Source organism: Phascolarctos cinereus, unplaced genomic scaffold (genome assembly GCF_003287225.1).
Source record: "Phascolarctos cinereus isolate Bilbo 61053 unplaced genomic scaffold, phaCin_HiC Scaffold_9;HRSCAF=440, whole genome shotgun sequence".
In the NCBI taxonomy this organism is placed as follows: Eukaryota; Metazoa; Chordata; class Mammalia; order Diprotodontia; family Phascolarctidae; genus Phascolarctos; species Phascolarctos cinereus.
The window spans coordinates 149,228,774-149,255,249 of NW_027556402.1; the positions used below are offsets into that span (position 1 = coordinate 149,228,774).

The 26,476-nt window shown below is 37.5% G+C and overlaps 2 protein-coding genes across 3 annotated transcripts in view; one reads left to right on the plus strand and one right to left on the minus strand.

Annotated features, from left to right (window-relative positions):
• Positions 1-7,940: 7,940 nt before the first annotated feature.
• The window catches only part of LOC144455454 (uncharacterized), a 35,056-nt gene continuing 16,520 nt past the window's right edge, over positions 7,941-26,476 (minus strand). Inside the window, exons 2-3 of the mRNA XM_078148860.1 lie at positions 13,663-14,631; positions 7,941-10,607 (exon numbers count right to left, since the gene is read on the minus strand). Of these exons, the coding sequence (XP_078004986.1) occupies positions 13,709-14,631 (923 nt within the window). The 3' untranslated portion in view covers positions 7,941-10,607; positions 13,663-13,708. The remainder of the gene's footprint in view (positions 10,608-13,662; positions 14,632-26,476) is intronic.
• Positions 13,927-26,476, plus strand: part of NFXL1 (nuclear transcription factor, X-box binding like 1) — an 81,831-nt gene continuing 69,281 nt past the window's right edge. Inside the window, exons 1-5 of one of the 2 annotated variants that reach the window (XM_020990542.2) lie at positions 13,927-14,010; positions 14,264-14,512; positions 17,960-18,130; positions 20,935-21,044; positions 23,966-24,099. In XM_020990542.2, the coding sequence (XP_020846201.1) occupies positions 14,266-14,512; positions 17,960-18,130; positions 20,935-21,044; positions 23,966-24,099 (662 nt within the window). In that variant the 5' untranslated portion in view covers positions 13,927-14,010; positions 14,264-14,265. Of the gene's footprint in view, positions 14,025-14,263; positions 14,513-17,959; positions 18,131-20,934; positions 21,045-23,965; positions 24,100-26,476 lie in introns of both variants that reach the window. The other variant, XM_020990540.2, reaches the window with a different exon arrangement.

Sequence of the window (26,476 nt, forward strand, 5' to 3'; positions counted from 1 at the left end):
AAAGGGGTGTTTACTAAACAGGTATAGCAAAGAGAGTTGTTACAGAATTTTCCCAAGGTGTGATCTTCCCTTGGGAAAATACAACGTCCTTGGGCAAAGTGGTCTCAGACTTAAGAAAACTTGTGGCCAAAGCGTAAACTCATAGTTCTAGGAAGAGCCTTTTTCTCCCTTGTTGGAGTTCTTATGAAATTCCCCTTAGGTGGAACTCTTTGTTGGGCTCTTGTAGAGCCCTGAAACTGCCTTTTCTTGGTGTGTTTGGTTTGTCCTCAAGTGTCTCAGTTCCTGAGTCATATACTGCTATTAGCCACTGTTGCTATTGACACCAATGGAAACTACAGATCTTCTGACCTTTCTAAGTTCACAAGGGCATTGCCAAGTAGTCAGTGGTCTCTCCCTTCTCCCAGATAATTCCCTCTCAGGGGTCCTTTATTAATGTATTTAACCACCACTTGACTTATAGCTCCTGGAATGCATGATTCTTAACTGACTAGTTATTTTATATTTAGGACCAGATGTGTGTCTGATTCATTCAGCCAATCACAAGACATTTCCTGTATATTCATCTTCCTCAAATGATCAAAGAGCTTCTTTCCTCTCAAATTGATTGAGGACTTCTTTATGCCTTTATACCTTTGATTTAATCAAGAAGACTGGGCTTTCTATTGATGACTTAATTGATGTGGGGGAGTGAAAACCCCAACTCTTACAAAAAGACATTCTTGGTTTTATTTATTAACTCAATGTACTCATATAATTTTAAATCATTGTTATATGTTAATTTAAAAAGCCTAATGATGTAGTTTAGAAATAATAACTTGCATTTATCTTTTACAAAAACCCCATGTCAACGCTTCATCATGCTGTGGGAGAGACACTAGATTCTTGAAGGCCATGTCATAAAATCTGGAAGGTTCTACCATACCAGAAAGCCTTTGATTATGGCAGGCAGACAAGCAATAATTATTTATTAAGCACTTTCTAGGTGCTAAGCACTGGAGATACAAATACTAGCAAAAAGAAAGATGTTCCCTGCCCTCAAGTTTACATTCTAATGGGGAAAGACTGTAAAAAAGGAGAGTAAGCATAGAAGAGAAAGGTAGCCTCTCCAGGATGGTGAAGTAGAAGAGGGCTTAGTGGAGACTTCCAGAGTCAGAAGTATAGCCAGGAGAACACATGCAAGTATTCTGTAATTGAAGTATGGAGGCTCCCTGGAAGAAATTCACCAATGGGAAAAGGGTGCTGGCATAAGAGAGGGATGATCTAAGGTGAGAAGGCCATAGGCACTGAGCTAGGAGCTGTGGTGTCTGAGTCTTATTCTGAAACACAGCCTGGAGGTATATTAGCAAAAGAATGCTTTTGTTTTCTAAGGACTAGAGAGTCTTGGTCAAGTAAAACTAGAAAACAAAGACAATTACAAAGACAGCAGGCCTAACCACACATAACCCCTGCACCAGAACATGAGGGAGTAGGGGCAAAGAATGAATGGTCCCAGGCAAAAGATATATACAGTGCCCAGTCTCTGGAGAGGGGAAGAATGTAATTGGATCTCAGTCCCCAGAGGGGCTTGCTAGGCCTTGAGAGTAAAAGCAGAAGGAGGAAAGGGAAAAATTATAGCCCTATGAGAAACCGTCTTTGATAATGGACAAACTCAATTTATGTCAGGCTCTTATTATTTCCCCTTGTTTGATATAGGGGTATAGGGTTTCATTCTTCCCGTCAAAGCAGCTCTTGACATGGATGAAGGATGAGGTCTTGCTGAAGCATGTCTAACTGGTTTCCTATTTCTGATGATAATCATTTAAGATCATTTGAACCCCAATATGGGCCAAAGCATGAACTAATCAACCACAAGAAGCACCCCAACATAACAGATATGCTTTTTCTTTGTTCTCTGAGTATACCCAAAATGCCCCTTCCTGTGTCAGCAACCATAGGACTTGAAGAAGCTGACCAGCATTCTTCTATTTATGACCACTAAGGCACCTTAACCTGGACACTACCTTAAATAATGGGACTTTTCTTATCTCAGTATTTTATGGACATATACTATGCTATGTCATGTTAATGGTAAAGGAAAACCAGATATCCTGGATCTATAATTTCAATCGACGCTTTGACATTCTCCTATCTTTTTTGTATTTGCAACCTACTCAATTAAAGAAAATTCCTTTTTCATGCTATGGTTAAACATGTATGGAGATATGAGTAACACAGACATCCTGAGACAGGGTTTAAATGTCCACTTAAAATTACTTGATTCAGTCACAGTTAAAGCTCTGGCTCCATGTACATGTCACTAACTTAAGAAAATAAACAATACGAATTTACTTATCACCTAGCTTGTTGCCTCTCTAACTAACTTCAGGTCTACTGATATCATAGATGTATAGATTAATCAATCAATCCCAAAGGACTTATTGAGTAACTATGTGTAAAGCACTGTTCAGGTCAAAAAGGAAACAGTCACTACCTCTAGGAGCTTCCATTCTATCAGAGGAGGAGATATGTAAATCTATGAGTCTGATATGCACATATGTAATACACACACAATGTTCCTGGCATATAAATTCAAGTGTGTAGTATGTGTGCGTCTGTGTATACATATATATGTATGTATATGTACGTTTATGTGTATATATACATGCATACACACATATATGTATCCACATATGTAAATGGGTTCCCACATGAAGACTAAGAAAAGTTCCTGAATATAAAAGATGGGTCCCACATGTGAAAGAAGCTTGGGCTGGGTTCCTCCTTCTATATGCCCACATATATAAAAGGGGTTGTTCATTGATAATAATAAGTCATTTTAATAGTTCTAGGTATGTTAATATGTGTGTGAACACATCTCAGAAGTCAGTCAGCAAATACTTACTAAGTGATCGCTATGTGCCAGGTGTGTGCCTACACCAAGAAAGGCCATGATACCAGCCATCTCTACTCTCAAGGAGCTCACATTCTAGTGGAGAGACAATATACAAGTACATGTATTTGCAAATGAGATGGGACACTGGCCAAGGAAGGCCCAGTCCTGGGAGCATGTATGTTTGGTGAGCCTGTTTCTGGAAGTTCACGATGACTTGTAATACAGGAGGCTGGCTCTCCAGTTTAGAGCATGTGCAAGTATTCATTCTGTGACTATTTCCTGTTCATTTATAGTGTGGTGGATGGAAGACTTCTTTTTTTTTTTTTTGATTGGGCTGTTGAGACAGAACTAAGTATTCAAACAAAAAGCAGTTTTTCTTTTGATCTTTCTTCCCTGGCATTAAAGAAATGAAGATGCCCTCTCAAATTCTAGATCCAGTGAACAAACTCAATCTCTTTCTAGACCCTTCTCCACATGTTTTCTACTTACTAGCTTTCACTGAGACCTGGCTTCCCTGTGATAACACTGCAAACCCAGCTTCTTCTCCAGTTCTGGTTGTACCTTCTCTCACATCTCCCATTATACTGGTTAGGTCTGAAGGGGAGATCAGAATACTCTTGCTCCCTACTGTCACTTCTAGACTCTCCTTTTACCTAGTCACTCAACAACCATTCTTCCCTCTCCTCCATTCCCAACCCCATATGACCTCACAATCAAAAATTTCCAGCCAACCCAAATGATACTTGTAGTGTTCTGACTCCCCTGGTCATTCTTCCTCTTTCTTCAAGGAATTCAGCACAAGGTTTACCATCTTCTTCTTAATTCCTGACCTTAGAGTAGAGGACTTTGATCCAATTAGTTCTCCCACAAACTCCCTGGTCTCCCATTTCCTCAACATCTTTAAGTTCCATGATCTATTCCTTCATGCTATATCAGTCACACAAAAGGAGTGTCGCCAGCAATCAGATAGTGCACTGAATGGGAAGGCACGAAATAAATGTGAGATGTGGGCCAGGCGAAGCAGTAAAGACTGACTCAGTTTATTCATCTGAGGGTACAGGATATATAGAGAAAATCTAGCCTAACTTCAAAGAGTCCCCCCTGTGAGATACTCCCCAAAACATCTGCTGAGGACGTGACAACATACATTTCCTCGTTATCAGGGTTCCTAGATTGGGTTGTATTTTCCAAGGTTTTCCCAGGTGCCTTGGTGTCACCTGCATAGAGGAGTGAATGTGTAAATCTAAGGTTCAAAGACTGAGAAGGAAAGTCTCAGGAACTTCCCTTGCAGGGGGAGATTTGGAGAACCCTGTGGGTTAAGCCTGGGCAAGAGTTAAACTCTGTCCTGGATCTTAAACCCAGATTGGACTCTTAGACCCAGCCCTCAACAAATTCCCCCTTTCAATTTTGCAAGCAGCTTGAGGTAATGAACATCTGGTCCTAACACTCTGATTCTTAATGCAAGGAATAATGAAACACAATATGATGAATAACATTGCCCAAGAAAATGCATGAATCTCGCCTAAGCTGTGGTGAGTATATCTTAAGAGGCAGGGAAGGAGGAAACACAAAATTAACACAAAACATAGCCAAGGTAGAAAATACAATAGCAAGCTAAATACATTTTTAAAAGGATTAAGTTGATCTATCCAAATTAACAATTTGTTTGCAATATCTTGAGGATCAATACTATCAATATAAGTATCAGCAATTTCACGTGGTATTTTAGATAGTTGGTTAATTTTCTACGTAATATTTTCAGAGTGCCATGCACCCTGGAGCTTATTTAATATTTGTCCAATGGTTACATTAACATTAGTGAAATTTGAATACACATCTGGAGTTACACAGATAAAAGAATAGCGATAATCATATTTCAAATTGAAGTGCATTGTTAATAGTTCTATTTGTCTTCCTAAAGCTATCACTGACTGCTCTAAAACATCCAATTCTTGTTGCATTATAGCATCTATTTTAATTTGATGTGGTCAAACCGCAGACCAATTGTTAGTATACTGAGCAGTTCACAATTGGCAGTAATATCATGAAGGGTATTAATATTGAAGGTAATATTAGAATTGTGCCAGGCCCCCAGTAGGCGGGCACTTGTCTTGTCTCATGAGATATTAGGACCTGAAGCATCATAGGGTAGTAGGGTAATGTAAATATATGAATATCTGTAATCACATTGCAATAGTAACCTCTTTTTCAAGGTTTCTAACTCATCTTCTAAATACAATACTGATTGTTCTAGTAAATTGACTTTATACAATATATCAATAGCTTCTTGTACTTTAAGCACTAAACATACATTTTTTGCTAAGTCATATACAAATTATGCAGTTTAGATTTCAGATTGTAGGACAATAGATGAAACAGTAGCAGATACAATAAAAGAAGCAACAATGATTAAACCAATAATAAGGAGACCAATAAATTGTTTTGATTGACTTAAAGAGGAAGTAATAATTTGAAGAACATGTTCACCAGAATTCTGAAACTATTCATATGAAATGTTGGTAGGAAAATAGCAAATGCTGATTGTTCTACCAAAAGTACAATATTATTATTACCAATACATTGTTTGAGAGTGCAATTGACACAAGTAACATACTATTCAAAAGTAGTATTAGATTGAGTAAAATTTACATATGCATTAGACAAACCGGTATTAAAAAATGATGTAACAAGGGAAAAACAGGATTCAATATTGTTGCTAAATTTTGAAAAACATAGGTGTCCTGGATGCTAGAGATCTGAGGGTAATTGTAACAGTGACTTTATCCTGGGGATAGGGATCTTCTTGTCTTCTGAATATGCAGGTGTTAGTAGTATATGTATAGTCCCAATTTGTCCGTATATGTGAGGGGTTGCATCCAGGGTGGAAAAGGAAAAATAAGTCCAGTGCTGAGCACTCTATACAATATACACTTGAGCAGAAATTGTTAAAAATACAAGTTCAGAAGTCTTCCATTGCTCTATGAGAGGGAGCTTTCACTGGACCCCATGTGGGAAGGTGACTTGTCACTATAGATTGGCTCCTTCTATTCTTTCCCCGAATTCTCATACTCTGTATTCAAGCTGTGAGTTGTTATACACACTCTGACATCTTTCTCCGGTATCCGTATAGGTTTGTCAAAGTTTTCTGAACAAATATAAGCACACCCTCATCCCCGCATTAGTAATGGATCCGGTAATGGATCCGGGCCTCTGGATGTTTTTAGGCTGGAGTGTACTCATCTTTGTTAATATTTAGAAAATTAATAGCCAACTATAAAAATTAATAGCCAATTGTCAAAAATTAATAACCAATTATCAATGAGGGATAATAGCCCAGATTTCCCCTTTTTTGTTTAAAAAGAATAATTTTAATATCTTTGTTTTTAATTATATAAAATGTTTGTGATCAGAGAAATGTTATAAAAAGCATAAAAGATAGATGTTTTGCTAATGTAAGCTCCTCAGGAGCATTATCTGTTTAATTCATTTAAGTACACTCATAACTGTGAAGGCTTGTAAAATATGATTGATCACATGTTTAATTGTTCCACTTGTTTGTAAAGTGGCAAAAATGAAAGAAGAAAAAATATCCATTATAACATGAATATAAGAAAGCTTTTCAAAAGAAGGCATATAAGTTACATCCAATTGTCAAATATGTTTGGGAGAAAAGCCTCTTGATACATTTGAAACAGGCTGTTAATTAAAAAATAATCATTATTCTTTATATTATGTTTCTAATACTGTAGTAGTTTATTCAAAAATAGTCACAAAATATCCTTTCTACTGTTGAGGTTGTTGTATTGGCAGAATATAGTTAATAAAAGGCTCAATAAAAGCTTAATAAAAGTTAAGTGGCAGCATTGTAGTTAAGAATCAATAATGGCATTGCTTTCAGTATATAATTGTGTATTAGTAATATATTTTAACTTTGCAGTCTCTATATTTTGAGAGACATAAACAGATTACTTGTTATCAGAAACAACATTAATAGGCTCATAATATCCTGCTATACCTGTACTTAACCCATTGGTGAATGTCATGGGTGCTGAAGGAATGGGGTTAAATCTAACAATCTTTTTTGAAATGCCTATGAATAATTAGTAAAAAAGGTTAATATCTTAAGAAATGGTAAGTAATTATCAATATCAATACGACCAGAAAAAATAGTAATAGCAATTTGTCAATCCTCTAAAGAGGAAACAAAAGTGTCTATTTGTCTTTTATTATAAGGATTAATAACAGAAAGTAAATTTCCTGTAAGTTAAAAATTGTAGGGGACACTGGAGTACTAAGAATAGCACCTGGTACCTCTTCATTTAAAAAATATGGGTGAGTTGAGCTTCAGGAATTTTTCTGTTTGACTAAATAAAGCTCCTTTTTGCTTCAGGAGTTAATGTCCTAGGGGAATTTAGATTAGGATCTCCTCTAAATGTAAAAAAGAAATTACAGTGTTCTGTAGTAATTTGGAGTGTGGTGAAGCCAATTAATATCCTCTAAAGTTTTTGAAAATCATTAATGTTTTAAAGAATAAAGCATAAGTGTATTTTGTGGCTTTACTGTTGTTTCGGTGACAATATGACCTAGGTAGGAAAATGGAGATTTTTCTTAAACTTTTTCTGGGCTATAATAAGCCCATATTCTTGTAAAGCTAATTGAGAAAATAAATGTGTGATTTTTAGTGGAACAGCTACAAAGTATGTCACTATAAGTGTATTATTTGCATTGAGAAATTTTTTCCTAATTGGTTGTATAGCTTTATTAACAAAATTTTGACACATTGTAGGGCTGTTTTTCATGCCTTGAGGAAGGACTTTCTATTGAAACCTGGTTGCAGGGTGTTCTGCATTAACACTGGGTAAAAGCAAAAGCAACATTTGTCAGCTTCTTGCAGTGGAATAAAAAAAGCAATCTTTTAAATCAATAACTATCAAAGGCTAGGAAACAGAATTCATAATGGGTGAAGGGAGACTTCATTAATAGCTCAGAGGTCATGAAGCATCCTCATTTGCTGACTTCATTTTAATAACAAAAACAGGTGAATTCCAAGGATTTGTAAAGATTCTATATGTCCTTTTAAAAGTCTTGTTCGACTAATTGTTTTACTGTAAAAAGCTTCCTTTTTGCAAAAGTCACTGTTCCACCCAAACTAATTAACAGCTCCCCTAAGATGTAAAATATCCTGCCCCTACAAATTAAAGGGAATTGAGTTTCATCTATCTATTATTCTACTCAGTTTAAATTCATCTTAAAATAATTTATTAGTGGTGATTTACTAGGCAGGTTAAAGCTAATTAATATCTTTAAGAGTTTTTAAAGAATCTTGCCCATTTTGTAATATTTTGGGGGTCTAATTGTGGGCTGTGAAACAATATGTCCAAAGTAAGCAAAGGGTGATTTCTTTTGTGCCTTATCAGGTGTATTTATAAATCTTTGAGACTGAAGAGCTTGTTAAAGCTCACACATTAACAAGAAGAGTTCACTAGTAAATAGAACAACTGCAACATTTATCATCTATACAATAAATTATTTTTGTCTGGGAATATCTCTGCCTGACAAGTTTAATAGTGTTATGAACAAAATTTTTGCACATGGTAGAAAACATTCCTTCTTAAAGGAACATAATAGGAAAACTTCAAATACTAATTTAATAGAGATGACTATACCCAACCTAAAACTCAAAACAAAATTAGTTATAGTCCTAAGAGTCTTTTACCTGAAACAGCAAGTTTTACTAATCGTGGCTTAAAGCCAAATACAGTTAATTTTACTCCCACGGAATTGTAATAAGTAATAAAGATTTAGTAGGATTCACATATATGAGAATTCATTTAACATCTTTTCTTTCTCAAATTTAAACTTATCCTGTTCAAAAGCCAATTATTAGAAATCATTTCATAAAGCTGCAACTAAATTAATTGTTTAGGAACTGCATAACCCTAACAAGTTGTTTTTCTTTTTTTCCTCAGGGCAGATGACCTTGCCCACAACAGATAGTTTCCAGGAGTCCTGGCAAATTTACAAAGTAGAGGGACTTGCCTTGTGCCCCTCCTTTTCACTCATAAGTAATTAAAAATTCTAGATGTTAACATTAAAAAAGTAACTTCAAATAACTTAATTAACAATCTGGTAATTTTCATAAGTGATAGTCAAATTGTTTTAACTATAAGCTGTTGTTTAATTACAGGTAAAGATGGAAATACCTGATTTTTTAATTGACAGTTATAAAACATTACAAAGCAAGATTAACCAGACTTGATAAAATAATTTAGCTGGTTTTTACACAGCTTTCCCACTATCTTTCCGTCTTTAATTCACATTTTAATAACATCTAAATTATTAAAAATTATTTGACATAGCACAAAACAATACAAAAGTTTATCAATTTGTAACAATACTAGATTTTTAAAACTTGAAACAAACATATTACTAATTTGAACGAGCTAAATTATCTTTTGATTGTGTTCCAAATACATAAAAAACTTTATGATTTCCTATTCACTATTCTCATTCTGTCTCTCACACCCCAACTTGGTCAGGGTTGGAATGCAAGAGAAAGGAAGAGAATATTTTTCAACAACTTATCTTTGATAATCTTTCAATTTTACACCCAAAGCCTTGGCCAGAGCTTTAGAATGCAAAAAAGAAAGAGAATTTTTTTTTAACAATTCTCAAAAAGTTTCAAACCTTTTTACTTTCAAAACCTCTAATCACACTGTGCAAATAAATTATGTCTGCCTTAAGCTTGCTACACATACTCCTCTCTCCTATATGCTTAAACCTACTTGCGTTTTACCAACTATATAGCCTAAATAATAAAATATTTTTTCTCTCCTTCTCCCCCCCCATCCACCCACTCCTGGGAGGTGGCTGGTATTAGGGAGGGGGGAAAGGGGAGAAAGCTAGCTAGCTGCAAAAGGTTTCAGATTACACACATACACACAGATACTCACATAGAACAGATAACATAATGACAAAGAGTCTTGGTTCAGAGAGTTCATAAATCCCCTACACAAATCGGACAACTCGTTTGGAGAATGAGCTTTCTCCAGTTCTGTTGTTTAAGAGAAAGGCAATACACATCTTTCACCTCATCCTCTTCTGCAATTCTAAGCTTCTCATCAAATAGTCTATTCCTCCCTTCTTCTTCCTCTGTTCCCACCCCCACATTTACCCTGGGCACTTTTGTTGCTAATGGCACATTCTCTGGAGGAGTGAGACATATTTTTTGCATGTTCCAAAATTCCTGTAGCTGACTATTTGTAGTAAATAAACCCCTTTCTGTCACTATTTCCTTGAAAAGTTTTAGATAGCATTCTTTGTCTATGATTCTGCTTTGTGTTTGACCCATACTTTCGATCCCAGGCACGCCTCCCAAAACCGAAAATAAGTGTGTGTGGCCTTTCCAAAGCAACACTATTTTTTATGCTTGAGCCCCATTTCCTTTCTATTCTTATGCTCTATTACTAAGCCTTTAGTCTATCTTACCTCTAATCTCCCACTAAGCCTGGTGAGTCCCTCTAGCCCTAAAACTGCTAAAGGACAATTTGTAATGATTGTCACTCCCTTTACCTTGAATCCGCAGTGTCCAACTGCCAAGGACCTTGTTCCACAGCGTAATAGCCGCCAAGGGTTCTTTCTTTTCTCCGGAGCACACAAGGGAACCACCTTCCTCGGACTTCCAGTGTTGTCACTATTTGGGGCACCAAGTGTCACCAGCAATCAGATGGTGTGTCTAACAGGAAGGCAGGAAATAAATGTGAGACGTGGGCCAGGCGGAGCAGTAAAGACTGACTCAGTTTATTCATCTGAGGGTATAGGATATATAGAGAAAATCTAGCTTAACTGCAAAGAGTCCTCCCTGTGAGATGCTCCCCAAAACATCTGCTAAGGGTGTGACAACATACATTTCCTTGTTATCAGAGTTCCTAGATTGGGTTGTATTTTCCAAGGTTTTCCCAGGCGCCTTGGCGCCACCTGCATAGAGTGAATGTATAAATCTAAGGTTCAAAGACTGAGAAGGAATATCTCAGGAGCCTCCCTTGCAGGGGGAGATTTGGAGAGCCCTGCTTCCTAAATGATTGAGCCTTGTGGGTTAAGCCTGGGCAAGAGTCAAACTCTGTCCTGGATCTTAAACCCAGATCGGACTCTTAGAGCCGGCCCTCAACAAAGGAGGGCCGAACTCTAGATCTTGCCATTACCTACACATGTTCCACTTCTTTACTTAGAAGTCCTATTTGAACATATTTTCTTATTATTTCACTTGTCCCCATGCAGTTCTTTGCCTTCATTGAGACCTTTAATCCCTCTAGCCTTCAGTATTTTCTCAGGTCATTATCCTGCTCTGACTTCAATTCCCAACTTCAACCCAATAGTTAGCCATTTCAACTATCTGTTGTTCTCTGCTCTTACATCTCCTGCCTCTTGTCCTATTGCTACTCTTCTCTTGTGAAAACCTAACCCAGGCTTACTCTTACCAAATGCCTGCTTTGCTCCTCCTACTCACTGATTGCTCAGCTGAAATTCTTGGCTTGGCTGTTTTGGCCAGTTCTTGTAGAAAAAGTAGGCACTCTTACTGTATGACCAGCTGAATCCACCCCTGTTTTGCTCCCTGGGAGTCTGGGTTCTGAGGGCTCCCATCCTCTTAATATTAAAAAAAAAAAGCAGGGTAGTCCCATCAAGCCAATGCCCTTAGGCTTGATCTTTTCTTTCCATCACTTAAAAAATATTTTCTTCTTTATTATGAATTTCAACTACTTTTCCTGAACAGATACAGCATATTCATTAAGTGCTTACTATGTGCAAAGCATTGAGTTAAACTCTGGGAATACAGGTGCAAAAGCAAGCCTGTTTGTCCCGTAAAGGAATTTCTTTCTAATAGAGTGAGACTAAAGTAGTATAGCAGAATGATGGCCTGGAAAAGGTGTTTTGATCTGAAAATCACGGGAATGGGAAGTGGAGCCATAGGAAAACTAATTGGTACTCCCTTTCCACAAACAATAGCAATACTAATTTGATTAGTTCCCTGAGCAAGATGCCAGGAGGAGTATAAACTGAGAGCCAGGCCAGATGAAAGAAGATGACAGTAGAAGACTGGAATGGTGACTAGTCAGTACACTTCCCAAATATTCAGCTCTGCAGGTTAGGCTGAAAAAATCATACTATGGTTATTTACCTAATAATTAACAAATAGGTCTGAAATTTGAGTGCCCCAGTTTTTAAACTCTAAGCTTCCTCCCCTAGGCCTATTTAATGAGTGAACCAGAAGCTGGTCATAGTTTCAACTTACTTTTTATTTGCATTCCTGATTTTTTCATATGCAAATATAGGTCACTCAGGTCAGAAAGGATTTATATCTTTCAAAACCTGCTATTCCAAGTCTGAAAGAGGTATTTTCAGCCTTACGGTTGAATAAAGTGTACAGTCAATATCCTTCAAAGTGAATTAAAGTATAAGGATTGTTGGTTATACATCAGTTTCTCATACCATTTAATTAACAGCCGTATCACTAGTGATTTGCTTCCTAGTCAGTCAACAAGCATTTATTAAGCTTCCACTAGGTACCAGGCTCTGGGTATACAAAGAAAGGCAAACCCTATCTACAAAATCCCAGTCCTCGGCTCTCAAGGAGCTCCGTCTACTTGGCGAGATAACATGCAACCATGCACAAACAAGGACATAAAATGCAGGATAAATTGGAGATAGTGGGATCAAGAAAGACTTCTTGCAGAAGGAAAGATTTTAGCTGGGACTTGAAGAAAGCCAAAAGGCAGAAATGAGGAAGAACAGAATTCCAAGCATGGGGGACAGCCAGTGAAAATAGTCAGGAAATGGAGTGTCTTGCCGGATGATGAGTAGCAAAGAGGCCAGTGTCACTGTATGGAAGGGTTATGCGATGGGGTGCAAGGGATAAGAAGACTGGAAAGGTAGGACGGGGCCATTTTATGAAGGTTTTTGAATGCCAAACAGAGGATTTTATACTTGATCCTAGAGAAGATAGGAAGCCACTGGAGTTTATTGAATAGAGGAGTAACATGGTCAGACCAGCACTTTAGGATGATTAATTTGTGATGGGCTCTGGGGATACAAAGAATGACACAATTCGGCTCTCCAGGACAGCTGTTAGGAGCTTACCAGACACCAAAATTTGCCTCTTTGCAACTTCCATTCAGTGCTTCCTTGGGTTGCATTTATAATCTCCTTTTCATATGAACTATGGGAGACAACTGATAGTATTGAGGAAGGACATTACCTCTCACTACTACAGGTAGTTCTCCTGATAGCAAACCTGTGGGAGCCATAGCAGATCGGATATATATGCAGTATTGATTTAAAAAAAAAAAGGGTGGGGGGAACACACCAGGAATCTGGGCTGTGGCCTTCCTTCTGCAGCCGTGCTCCAGATCTTTGCTGTGGACAGCCCCAGTTCCTTCATGCCATCCTCAGAAGGTAAGGTTTCCCCCTTTTTTTTCCACGCTTTTACCCCTTTTTGCCCTCCTATGGACGCTAGTTTGGCAAGGCCCTTTCTAAACCTAGTGGGCTTTTTTTCTGTCCCTCTCCTTCCCACCCATAAAAGCCAGCAGAGGTGAGCGCTTCAAACGATATGTTTTCACTTATCTTGAAATCGCCCTCCCAAACCCAGCCCAGGTTCCAGGTGTCATGGTGGAAGAACACCTTCCAAAAGGCCCGCCAGGCACCAAGCTGGGCTTTGGGGAACCTAGGATGGCTGAAGAGGACCTAGCAATCATCGCGATTCCTTCCTACCCGCCTTCCTAGGACTTCTCCAGTACCTACTACGCGCCGCCGGGAACTCCAGGGCATGCTGGGACTTGTAGTTCAAAAGACGGCACCACCCTCGGCGTATCCTTCCCTCGAAGACATGCGCTTACCGAAAGACCCGGCTAGAGCCCCGTTCGAAAGGAAAAGAGGAAGCGGACCTTTTTTGCCACGCGCCCAGCCACAGTGCCCGCTGGGAGTTGTAGTCGGTAGGGGGGCGGGGTCAGGGGCGGGCGCTGCCGCTAAGGAGACGTAGTTTTCTGCCGGAGGTGTGCGTCGGCCGCCGGATCGAACGAGGCTGGCGGGCTGAGCGGCCTCTCGGAGCCGGTCCCTCGGCTGGGCTGGGCTGGCCTGGGTGGAGGGTTCGTGTCTCCAGGTTTGCTCGCCCTCCAGTGCCCGGGTCCTCGGGGCCTCGAGCCCCCTTACTCCGCAGTCCATCCCCCTCCCCGCGTGATCCCGTCGCACCACAGACTCCGGTGCCTCCCGACCCGGCTCGGGAGGGCGACGTGGCCGCCTGCAGGGGCGGCGGCGGCTCCTTCCCTGGCCCTCCGCTTCTCGGGGTGGGGGTCTCTCCCAGCCTCCCCGGCCCTCACTCCTCGCTTCTTCTCTCGGCAGGGATGGAAGCGGCTTGGCGCCAGGTGGCGGGAGGCAGAGGCCGCGCGAGAGGCCGGGCGTCCGCCGCCCCGGCCTGGGGGAATGGAATCCAGCCCCGCGGCAGAGGCCAGCGGGGCAGCGGGGCCCCGGGAGGCGGCAGCCGGCCTGGGCCGGGCCGAGGGGCTGGGGGCGCCGCGGCCCCCTCCCCTGCCTGGGGCCCGTCTGGCAGCATCCCGGGAGCAGCGGCGCGTCCGGCCCCCGCGGCCAATGGTGAGCCCCTCGCTCCTCCCCCAGAATTGCGATTTCGTGCACCTCCGAGCATCTGTGATTTTGGGTCTGAAAAGCTTCTCCACCTTCGTCCTGGGGCTTCCAGGCTGAGCCCCCCGAACCTAGTTGCAAATGTGTATCTCTTTGCAGAGGATGGAGGGGGGTGGTCTCGTCTCTTTTCTCTTCTCTTCTCTTCTCTTCTCTTCTCTTCTCTTCTCTTCTCTTCTCTTCTCTTCTCTTCTCTTCTCTTCTCTTCCAACTTTCCCTTTCTCTTCTCTTCCAACTTTCCCTTTCTCTTCTCTCCTCTTCCTCTCCTTTTCTCCCCCTTTTCCCCCAGCTCAATTTCCCTAATTTGCTTAGTGACCCCGTGTTACACGGCAGCTTTTTTCTCTGGATACAACTATACAACTATAACCTATTTTTGTGTCGTGGGTGCTTTTTGGCATTCTGGTGAAGCCTGTAATCCTTCTCAGAATCATGTTTGTAAATGCCTAAAATAAAATGCATAAGATTACAGAGGTAACCAGTGTTATTGAAATAGTTATCAAAATATTTTTAAAAATATTTTGAAGGACCTCAGTTTAGTAGTTGCTGTAACTGTATCGGGTTTGTCCAACCCCTAGTGAGCCTAGAGATTTAAACTCTAGAAGACCCTAGGAATATTTTAGAGAGAGAGAAAATGAAAAGACTTTGAGGAGTGAACAAATGAAAAGCTTTACTCCTAAAATAGGGCAGCTGTGTGGCCCAGTGGATAGAGTGCCAGGCCTGGAGTCAGGAACACTCATCTTCCTGAGTTTGAATTTGGCCTCAGACACTTACTAGCAGTGTGACCCTGGGCAAGTCACTTAACCTTATTTGCCTTACTTTAAGCCTCATCTGTAAAGTGAGTTTGAGAAGGAAATGGCAAACCACTTCAGTATCCTTGCCAAGAAAACCCCAAATGGGGTCACAAAGAGTTGGACGTGTCTGAACAAAAAAACAGAATTACTCCTAAAATAGTCAAGAATTTATTTGTGCCATTTTAGTAGATTCTGAACATGCTACAGGCTGTACTCAATCCCCAAATAATCAGGTGATCTAAGAGTAATTTGTTAGGTTTTAGAATGCATTTTTTTTCAGCATTTTTTCTTAGGCTGATATTAAAGTTTCTCTACTATACATTTATACCATAATAAGCATCTTTTCTAATGGCTTATTGTGGTATAGAGGTAATCCTGGGTTCTTCAGGGCTTTTCTAATGTGCAGCAAGCTGTAACAGGTTCTACCAACTTGGAAAGGCTGTGAGTATAGGCTTTTAGGAAGAACTGTGTAAATGTTTATCCCCAGATTGACTTTGAAATAATGAGTTTATAGGCCACTGCAACTCTTAAATACCAGTAATAAGATGTAGGTGGATTGTCTAAGATGCTTTAGGAGTGCCTCTGCCAAAGAAATCATAGATCCTTACTGAGCTAGCATTAAAATTAGTTTTTATCACCTGAACACACTATTTGAATAGCAGTAGGACATAGCCTGGGAACCTGTGAATAGTGGTGGGATGGTAGATTAAAAGTATTTTGTGAGTAATCAAGAAAACGACTAATTTGAACATGGATAATTGAGAGTTATCCTAAGAGTCTTATATTGACCTTGTTCACCTTAAATGGTTGTATTACTGTGTCTTTATTGTGGTAGGAAAGATACTTTTTAAAGTTTGAGGTACATTTTTCACTCATATTTAGGAGTAAAGACTTTCGTTTATCCACTCATTAAAGTTTTTTAATTTTCTTTATCTCTAAGATATTAGTGTTATTAATTATTTATTAGATATTAGTGTTTAATTGAATTAATGACATTTGTTTTTCCTTACTAAGTATGTTTTCCTTATGTAAAGTGCTTTTCAAATTTTAAAGCCCTATGTAAATTATTTCCTGTCCTACATCTTTTGATAGTCTTGTAACAGTTTCCTTCCCCTTGTCCAAAGCTTCTCAGAAAACCAGGTTGAGTACCATTTTTTTTTATAAAGCTTTCAAATATTTTTTAAGCTGTGGTCTAAGGCTTGGGTGTTTTTTTTTTGGTTTGTTTCTTTAATAGTCCTTTATAGGGAACTCCTTGTCCCATATAGAGATGTCCTCATAGAGGTGAGCAGCTCATGTGAAACTTACTGTATCTAGAGGATGTCTTGGGCACTCAGAAAGGTTAAGGTTAGTCACATCACTAGTACTTAACAATGGCAGGACTTAAAATCCTGGTGTTCTTGACTCCAAGACTCCTTTACATTGCCTATAAAATAGGCAATAAGATAGAAATAAGGGGTCCTTATATGCAATGGCAGGCACACAGTAAATGCCAAGCTAGTAAATGCTCAATTATTTGCACTAATTCACCAAATAATAGGTTTCATCCTTGTGCTAGAAATATAATATTGTTCCTGCCTTTAAGGAGTTTATTTCAGGGATGACAAGTTGTATATACTCATGGAAACTATATGATTAAGTATCCAAATGGATGATGTAAACAGCCCTAAGGAAGTGGCTAATTCAAAACAAAAAAAATTCTTATCTCCAGTTTGAATCAATTACACTTGCAACAGATTTATTTCATTAATAAATGGAGTCAGTGCTAAGAAAGTTGGCATTTTTTGAGCATTCTCTAGGGAAAAAAACCGAGAACTGGCTGTAATATGCTAGATATCTTGGTTTATATTTCACCTCATCACCTATTAGTGAAGTGCCTGGTGCTGCTTATTGAATAATTGAAGCTAGAACAAAGTTCACTATTGAAAATCCATATATGGGATTGGATTGGAAGTATTTCAAAGTCAGTTGCTTTAATAAAGTAAATGTAAAAATGCTAAAAAATTTTTTTGGCAGATTTTTGATGGTTTTTAACATAGATCACAATTGAAGTTGGTGCCTATTTTGTTACAATGTAAAAATTTGTAGTTGAAATTTAGAAGTAATGTTAAACTCCTCTGAAATTGTATTATTAACATTTTTTTAAATTTGATTTTCCTTCAGAGGGAAGTCACTATACACTTTATTCTTTTACATTTATAGATAACGTGAAAAAAATTTTTGGTATAGTTCCAGTTTAATATTTTTTATATTATTCTAGAGAACTTTTTTTTTTACCAATTTTTGTGGGGGTGGGTGTGTATATATATAGACTTTCTTTGTAACATTGTTATTTCTTTGGTTCACTTAGTAATTCTTTTTGAAGGACATTGTTATAGAAACATTTGTGTTTTACAAGAGTGAATATTTTCTATTGAAGAGCAATAAATGTAATCAAATGCTATAAAAAGATATAGATACTCTAGCAGAAGTTACTTCTGGGATTTTGGTGAAGGAGAACTTTGCAAAAATGACTTTTTTAATATGATAAAAACTAACTTCTGTATCGTAACTTGTGCTTTACTATTTGTGCATGTTTTATAGAAATTAAAAATCAGTTTATTCTTTTAAACAGAACTAATTTCACAGAAGAAGTTTGAGGAAATCAAGAAGGCTAATCAAGCAGCTGCAAAAAAATTCATTGAAGATCACTTTAGTTCCTCTGAAGAAGAAGGAGATGAAGATACTGAAGGAAAGCAGGGCAAAATTGTTGACAAAACATTTATAACATATACTAGTCAGATAGGTAAAAAATTTAAAATTTTGTTTTTTGTGTGGTTGACAAAGTTAAATTTGTGATTTGTGGTGACACATGACTTGTATGTGAGACTTACATCTGAAGAGTTTGCCTTTTGGTTCCCATTAATGTGGTAGACCAGGTTATTCTCCCTTTTTAAAGTTGAGCCCTGAGCTGGCTATGAAGTAAATAGAAGAATCATAACTCTGGCTTTCCCCCTTATATTTTATGTTGTCTCTTCTTCTTGCTCTTGTAGGATAAATCTCAACAGAATGTTAGGGTGACCTTGCAAAGTTTGATTCCGTTCGAGTCACTGCTGTGGTTCCTGAACTTTTTTGTATTCTTCCATTGTCATTTGACTCAACTTTGTGGACTTTGTCCCTTTTGGATTTTTGTTCTGGTGCCTTTGCTTTCTGTGTCTTATGCTCAATGTACCTTGGAATTAGTATTAATTTTTCATTGTTATTTACACCTTTATTTGTCCCTTAATTTATAACTTCAATACATTTTTTGCCTCTTGTTATATTTTAAGGTTTGTGTGAGATACTCTCATATCCTGTTAACATGAACTTGTTTTTTATTCACTCTGTTGGGAGAAGGCTAGAGAGGTCTCATTTCAGATATGTACTGTGTATAAATTGATATGTTTGCTATGCAGGAGTGTGGCAAAAAGGATTGTTGCAGTTTTGATAGAATTTGAGGAAGGGCTCTTGAGAGTTCTTCTAGATACTCTTACCTGAAATTTGAATTTAGTAGGCAATGAAAATGCCCTATGAGATTCAGAACAGAGGTCAGGGCTGAACCTGTACATAGTTGTGGTAGTTGAAGCTCTGGGAATAGATGCAGTAACTAAGGGAAAGAATATAGTGAGAAGACAAAAGGGTCCAAGACAAAAACTGTCCCCTACATTTAGGGAGCACCAGAAGGAGGAAGAACTAGAAAAGAAGACAGACGGCACAGGTAGAGAAAACTGAGACAGAACAGCATCAGAGAAGCCAAGTAAAAGAGAAGTTCAAAAAGTGGGAAATGCTTGGCAGTGTCAGTGGATCCCAAAGAGTCTTGTAGTGTTAGCTTATTTCTTCTTATGTTGTTTTCAGGATAACTGTTACTTTCTTTTATAATGTCATTGTAATCAAACTTCCTCCACCTCAAATCTGTTTAAAGATCCGTAGAAATCTGAATATTCACCTTAATGCAAGTGGAAGCCAGAATACAATCATGATTGTTATTTCTCTTTTAAATAAATGAATATACTAGGGGTCTCTCAAAGCAGTTTGATTCTTTGTGATGGGACTATCTTTTAGTGGTTTGTAGTTGATAGGATAGGCACTGATGTTGGAGTCAGGGAAATAAGTTAAAATACCACCTAGGATACAAGCTGTGTGACCTTAGGCAAAGTCCTTTTACTTTTACCTCTTTGGGCCTCAGTATCTTCTTCTGTAAAATAAGGAGGAGTTGGACATGGCAGACCTCTTTTGACTCGAAAGCTAAAATCCTATGATCACTAGCATTGCTCTAATTTGGTGGCAAATAGTCTATCTCAAGTGTATGTTGCTTTATTTGACTAAGATTAGCAAATTTTTGTTAGTTGATGACTATTCTTATAATGGTAGTCTTTTTTTCCCCTTTATGATTGAAATCCTTGTAAAGCTATAGTTTAGTTTAAGTGGTTCAGTGACTTCAGGATTATAGAAAATTTGTGATAAAGCAAGAACACAGGAACTTCTAATTCGTGGGATCAATAGTTGTTTGTAAATCATATAAACGATAACTAGTCCTGGGTCTGCTGTGTCCTGACCTTGGTTGGAATGAAAATAAATTTGTCTTTAGTCTTGTTGGAAAGTTGCTCTTGTAAAGTATAGTGATCCTTTTTGGTGGATTATACTTGTATCAGAGAAAAGCTTAACCTTAATGAGGCTTTCAGAAAAATCTTCTTGGCTGACAATTTAAAAAAAGTTAATACTTATTTTAACAAAGTTTTCATGACCAACGATGTCTTATAGTTATTAGAGTGAGTTTTCATTTACGTGATTTTATGATGTAATTAGCACTTAAGGCACTCAATCTCTCCTCTTTGAGGGATATAATTTAACTTTTAAATTAATATCCTGTATTACATGTTGATTTTGGAAACATGATGGCATTTTGAGAGTGACTGGTTTATGTAGTACATTTTCTTTTGGGGAATAAATTATAGATAGCTGAGAGTTTAACCTTTTAAAGCACAAACTTTTAAAGTTTACATGATGTTTACATTTAGAAAGATAAAATTTTATCACATACTTTTATTTTCTTAAATAGAGCATAATAATGTACTTTTTCCTGGTGAATCCAGGTTTTTGTTATGAACATCATTTACTATACTGTGCTTTCTAGAGTGATCCTCTTTGTTATGAAAGAAGGAGATAGGACTGTTTGGTCCTGTATTCAGTGGCCCCAGTTTGCTCTGCTTTTTGAGCTCTTCTGGTGTTTTCTCTCTCCTTCCTTGCTGTCAGTCCCTTTTTACTACTATTAGAGTGCCTGTTCCTACCTTCTTTCCACAGTTTTAAATTTGTTTCTTATGTAAAATTTGCTGGCTTGGAAACTCTATAACAAAGCTTGTTTAAAATTGTGTCTGAGGTAAGAATAAAGAGATTCTACTGGGTTTAAATTAAGAGCTTCTCAAGTCATTGATCTATGTGACATCTCAGAGGTCTTTTTTGCTTAGTTTTTCTGTTTTAGACATTAAGTTTCTAGATAGTTGGAATAGGCAATTATACTACATTTCAGAAAATTCTGGGTACTTAAAAATGTCGATTTTCTTTCATTTTAAGATGGAGATATGCATGAATTGGAACGGACCAGACAGTATATAAATGAAGCTTTTCAGTCGGGGGCTATGACATGCTTAATTTGTATTGCTTCAGTAAAAAGAAACCAAGCAGTAAGTTTCTTCATATTGATCTGTGAATAGTTTTTATATATATGTTTACTATTTATTTTTCATCTTCTTAAATAATTAAAAATACCAGTGAACTTGGAAAATTAAAAAATATAATTGGTTTTTTATGTTGAACATATTTTAAGAGGTAAAAAAACCCATTCAAAATTATCCTTGAATTGCCCATTTGAATTTGTGGATTTAGCATTATTAAAGTTCCTTTTCATCTAACATTAATTTTAATGACAAACATTTAGGTACCTATGATAGGGAAAGCACTAGGAATACAAAGGTGAAATCAGATAGTCCCTGACCTCAAGTAGTTTACAGTCTAGGAGAAAGTATTTTCTTGTATATGAGTACAGTAAAGGGAGCTCTTCTCCTTTTAGGGAATACAAGAATCCTAAAATGGCAAAATCTTCCAATAATGTATGGGCAGCCTCCAATGTTTGAAAAAATACTTGATCCTTAAATTCATAGGTAAGTCAGTTGTTTGGAAAGCAGAACATACTTTTTCCAAGTCAGCCCACAATCTATAATGTTGAGGAAGCCAGGTGGTACAGTGCAGAGTGCTAGACTTAGAATCAGGAAGACCTGAGTTCAAATCCAGCCTCAGACACTTAGGAGCTGTGTGACCCTTGGCAAATCATTTAACGTCTTTCAGCGTTCTCATCTGTAAAATGAGGATAACCATAGTACCTAATCTCAGGATTGATGGGAAGATCAAATGAGATAGTGTGTATTGTGCTTTGCAAACCTTAAAGCACTATACAAATACTAGCTGATCATCATTGTTATTACTACTAATAATGATGGACCAGAAGTCTAACTATTATATAATCTTAACTGCCACCCAGATTTCAAAATTATGCTGCAAAGCACAAGGATCATCAAAACTATTTTGTATTGGTTAAAAAATAGAGATATCAACGAACAGATTAGCTCTGCAATCTACAGAAGCAAACAAACACAATAGCATAACATCTGATAAACCCAGAGACCGTAACTTCAGAGGCAAGAATCATAAATTCCTAGGAAAACTGGAAAGCAGAATGGCTAAAATTAGGTTACCTACATCTCACTGTAAACTAGAATAAATTCCAATTTGATGTCCTAGAAAGAAAATGTCACAATTTTAAACAGTTTAGTGAAACAAGGAAGGAAGTACTTATAGCTAACCTGTAGATAGTTCATGACCCAATAAGGGATAGAAAGAATCACAGAAGATAAATGGAAATTTTTGGTTATGTTTTAAATAGGTTTTATACAAAAAAATTAATAGTAAAAATTGAAAGGGAAACAGTTAACTGGGGGGAAAATCCTTTGCAGCAGATTTCTTTGACAAAAGTCTGATATTCAAGTTAATTAAGAATATTTAAGAGACTGATTCAAACATATAAGAGCAAGAGTCATACCTCAGTACATAAATGGTCAAAGCATATGAACAAGCAGTTCCTCAAAGGGAGACATCCAGTCTGTCAAAAGCCGTATGAAAAAAATATAGCAGCTATTTTGTAATGACAAAAAAATTGGAAACCAAGGGGGTCACTATCACTTGGGATGGCTGACAAATCACGGTGTACGAATTGTGGAATATTATTGAAGAAATGCCAAAAGGGACAATTTTAAAGAAGCCTGGGAAGACTTGTGTGAACTGATGAAGAGTGACGTGTGCAGAGCTAGGAGAACGATTTACACAGTAGCAACAACATTGTGGACTTGTAGGCACTGTAGAGCTCTGAAAGACTTAAGACCCTAACTTAACCCTGTTTGCCTTAGTTAATACTAGCACCTACCTCCCAGGGTTGTTGTGAGAATCAAATGAGATAATAATTGTAAAGTCCTTAGCACAGTGCTTTAGGGCACATAGAAATGTCAATTATTATTGTTTTTGTGGTGGTGGTTATTATTTGGTGTTAGTTAAATTTTAAGGTTTTTTAAAAGTGGAAAACAATTTAAGTACCATTTTAAACAATGTTTTCTATGGAAAAGACATTGAGTTCTAATTTAGGATGCCAGTATGTATCTCTGTATTCTAAGCAGTGAGCATTTTCCCCTTTCTCATCCTCCCTGCTTGCTAAAAATGGGAACAGGATTTTTCTGGGCACTTGGTCCCAGGTTATGGTTACATGGTCTATGAGTCTGTTTATTGATGGGTTGGGGGAGGAAAGAGTATAAGAATTAAATAACAGTAAGGATGGGGTATCCCCTTGCTATACTATTGTGGTCTTTGGCCATTGATTGGCTTGTTCTTCCTGCTGGTGAAGGAAGAAAAGATAATTTCCCTGTGTAGGATTTATGTTTTATCCATTCCCCTTGCTACCACTAGCCTTATCCCCTCAGACTTGCCTCTGGATTTGAGTTGGTGTGTAGGATATTTGGTGGTAGCAGAGAAAAAATAAAAGTAAAACTGCCCCTGCCTGTAGATATGTGTATTCTGTTGTAATAAAAGTAGAAATCCACTCAATTCTGCATCTTAAGCCTGTCTGTATGGATAGTCCATCTGGCCCCATTTAGTCTGTTGACTTCCCCTCCTAATGGATTGCTGCCATTTTTCTGCCAGCTGAAGGAGATCTTAATTTGAACATTGTAGCTTTGATCAGAATGTTTAAAGTATTTTACTAATGTTTTCAACAGTGTCATCATTAAGTAACACTTTACTGGTTGCTTTATGTAATTCTAAGGATTAAGGCATAAAAGAACGTAGAAGTGATGGAGAATTTAATTTTCCTAAGTGGCTTTTGGTGAAAAATGCTTTATTATTTGTCAATCATTTAATGCCTCTCAAGTCACTTTCTCATTTCATATTCTTCCAACTACCCTAGGAGATGGGTAGGGCAGGAACTCTTTATTGTTTTGTTTCTCTTATCAAGAAGAATCCATATTCTTGCCTAATTTTAATTTCTGATGAATTTTTGTCTTAGGTTTGGAGCTGTTCAGGATGTTTCTGTATATTTCACATGCCCTGTATTCAAAAGTGGGCCAAAGACAGCCTGTTCCTTGTGTCTTCGCCTTTGACGGATGATGACTTTGGAAAAAGAGACTATCCGTGGCCTTGGTAGGCTTTTGTTCTATTGGAAATGTTTAGTTGAAAGTAATAAAACTTGTTAAGAAGTCATAATTTCAATTTTTACACCTTTTACAGGTGAGCTTTGTGATCTCAAAACTTAACGATAGTCTTTTAATTCATAGTAAGTAGCCCTTGTGGAGAAACCATTTTAAGGCACAATTGGAAAAAATTCCTTTCTTCACCTCCCACACTTTTATGTCCTAAGTCTCTGCATTTATACTGGGATGTCTGTTGGGCCAGGAATATCCTTCCTCCTAGTTCCCTTCAAGACTCAGTTTAAATCATACCTTCTGCAGGAGGCCTTTCTTGGTTCTACCTGAGGCCTAGTCCCCTCTGAGATTACCTTCCATTTGTAGCATATATACTTTTGTGTGCCTAGTTAATTGCATGTCATCTTGCTCATTAGAATGTGAATTTCTTAGGAGTAAGAACTTTGTTTTTGCTTTTCTTTGCATTTCTAGTGCTTAGCACAGTGCCTCAAACATAGTAAGTGGTTAATGAATGCTTGCTGGCTAACTGGTGATGAGTCAGATAATTTTCTCATTTCTAAGACAAGGTGGGGCTTTACTTAGACAAAAAAAATTAGATTAAAAATTTGATACTCTTTGTTTTTAAGGTTTGCTTTTTTTTAAAATGGATTTTTATCGACATTTGTTTTTGCATTACACAGATTTCCCATGCTAGCTTGCTTTTGATCAACCAATAGGATATAGTTGCCTTTGATTTTTGGTATGTCAGTAATAGATAGTCTTCAACTCTTGTCCTATAGACAACAAGTTAGGTGTACTTTCATTCATCTGATGGTTTGGTCAGATGCCCCCTCAGCTACTGAGAGTACTAGTCTTAACAGCATCCTTGTCTGAATAGTTTGAGGGAGTGATAGAGGTTGTTTTTTTTAAATTAGCCAGGGAGAATTATTTGAAGAATTTTTATATAAATGTAAGTCATTATTCAGGAGGTGCAATTTTGCTGTGATCCTTTGGGATAAGATCTTTTTTAGGAGGTGATAGACTTTGAGCTTGAAGAAACACTAGAGGCTGTCTTGTCCAGCTCCCTCATTTTTGTAGTGGAGGAAACAGACAAGACTTGCCCGACTTCATATATCCAAGGTTGGATTTGGACCCATGTCTTCTGACTCCAAAGCCATTGCTCTGTGGGGTTATCCAAAAATAGTGTACTAAGTTCTTGGGATGATAGAAGTATATCTTTTTGTTTTGTTCTGTTTTGGCTCAGTAGATATAAGAAAATCATACCTCAATTTTATGGCTTTGCCAGGGGTTGAAGTATTTCATCTAAATGAATATTGCAGGTAACTGAAGCTTACTTCTTTTTTTTTTTTTGCTTTTTGCTAGGCAGTTGGGGTTAAGTGACTTGCCCAGGGTCACACAGCTAGTAAGTGTCAAGTGTTTGGTCTGAGGCCACATTTGAACTCAGGTCCTCCTTGACTTCAGGACTGGTGCTCTGTCCACTGCGCCACCTAGCTGTCCCTGGGGAAGCTTACTTCTTAAGAAAATTTTTAAGAATTTTTAAGAAAAATAGCTAAGAAAACAAGCAGATACATCAGTCTTATTTGACAAAGTATGCAGCAATGGCTGGAAGACCTTAGTCCCCTATCCTTCTCCTGATCTGTTTCATCAGCCTTCTGGAATCAAGATTATTTATTACGTAATTTGAATTCTGATGGCTTTTAATTTGTTTCATATGACATTATTGTGATCATTATATATGTTCTCTCAATCCTATTGACTGCTTAGCATTATTTCAGACATCTTCTCAAACATCATTGAATTTTTCATATTTGTCTGAGTTATGCTCCATTATTTAAAAAAAGAATGCTTTATTGTGATTTTTTTCTGTCATAAAATCACCTTTTAAAGTATGATAGTTTTTTATTTTAACTGTTTTGAATGGAAATCTTTTGAAAATTCTTTGTGTTTTTATTGAGTAGAACTTACTATTCAGATGACATCACAGATCCACAGCATACATTTTCTTTAACTCCGGGTCATTATGAAAATACGTAATTGTATAATTACAATTTTTTTTAAAATGATTTTTTTATTGTTATCTTTTTTTATAGCACCTAGATTTTTTTTGTATCTCTCCCTTCCCTCCCAGAGAACCTTCTAAGAAAGAATTTTAAAGAAATTTTAAAAGAGGAAGAGAAAAATTTCTTTAAAACTGATTAACGCATTGAAAAAAAAATCTGGTGTTAGATGCAGTTGACCTCTTACACAGGAGCAGGTGGAGGTGTCTTCACATCTTTTCTTTGAGGCCATGCTTATTCTGTATAATTTTGTAGCATTAATTTTCATTTGTTTTGTGACAGTTATTTTTTTCCATTTACATTGTTTCATTTCATCAT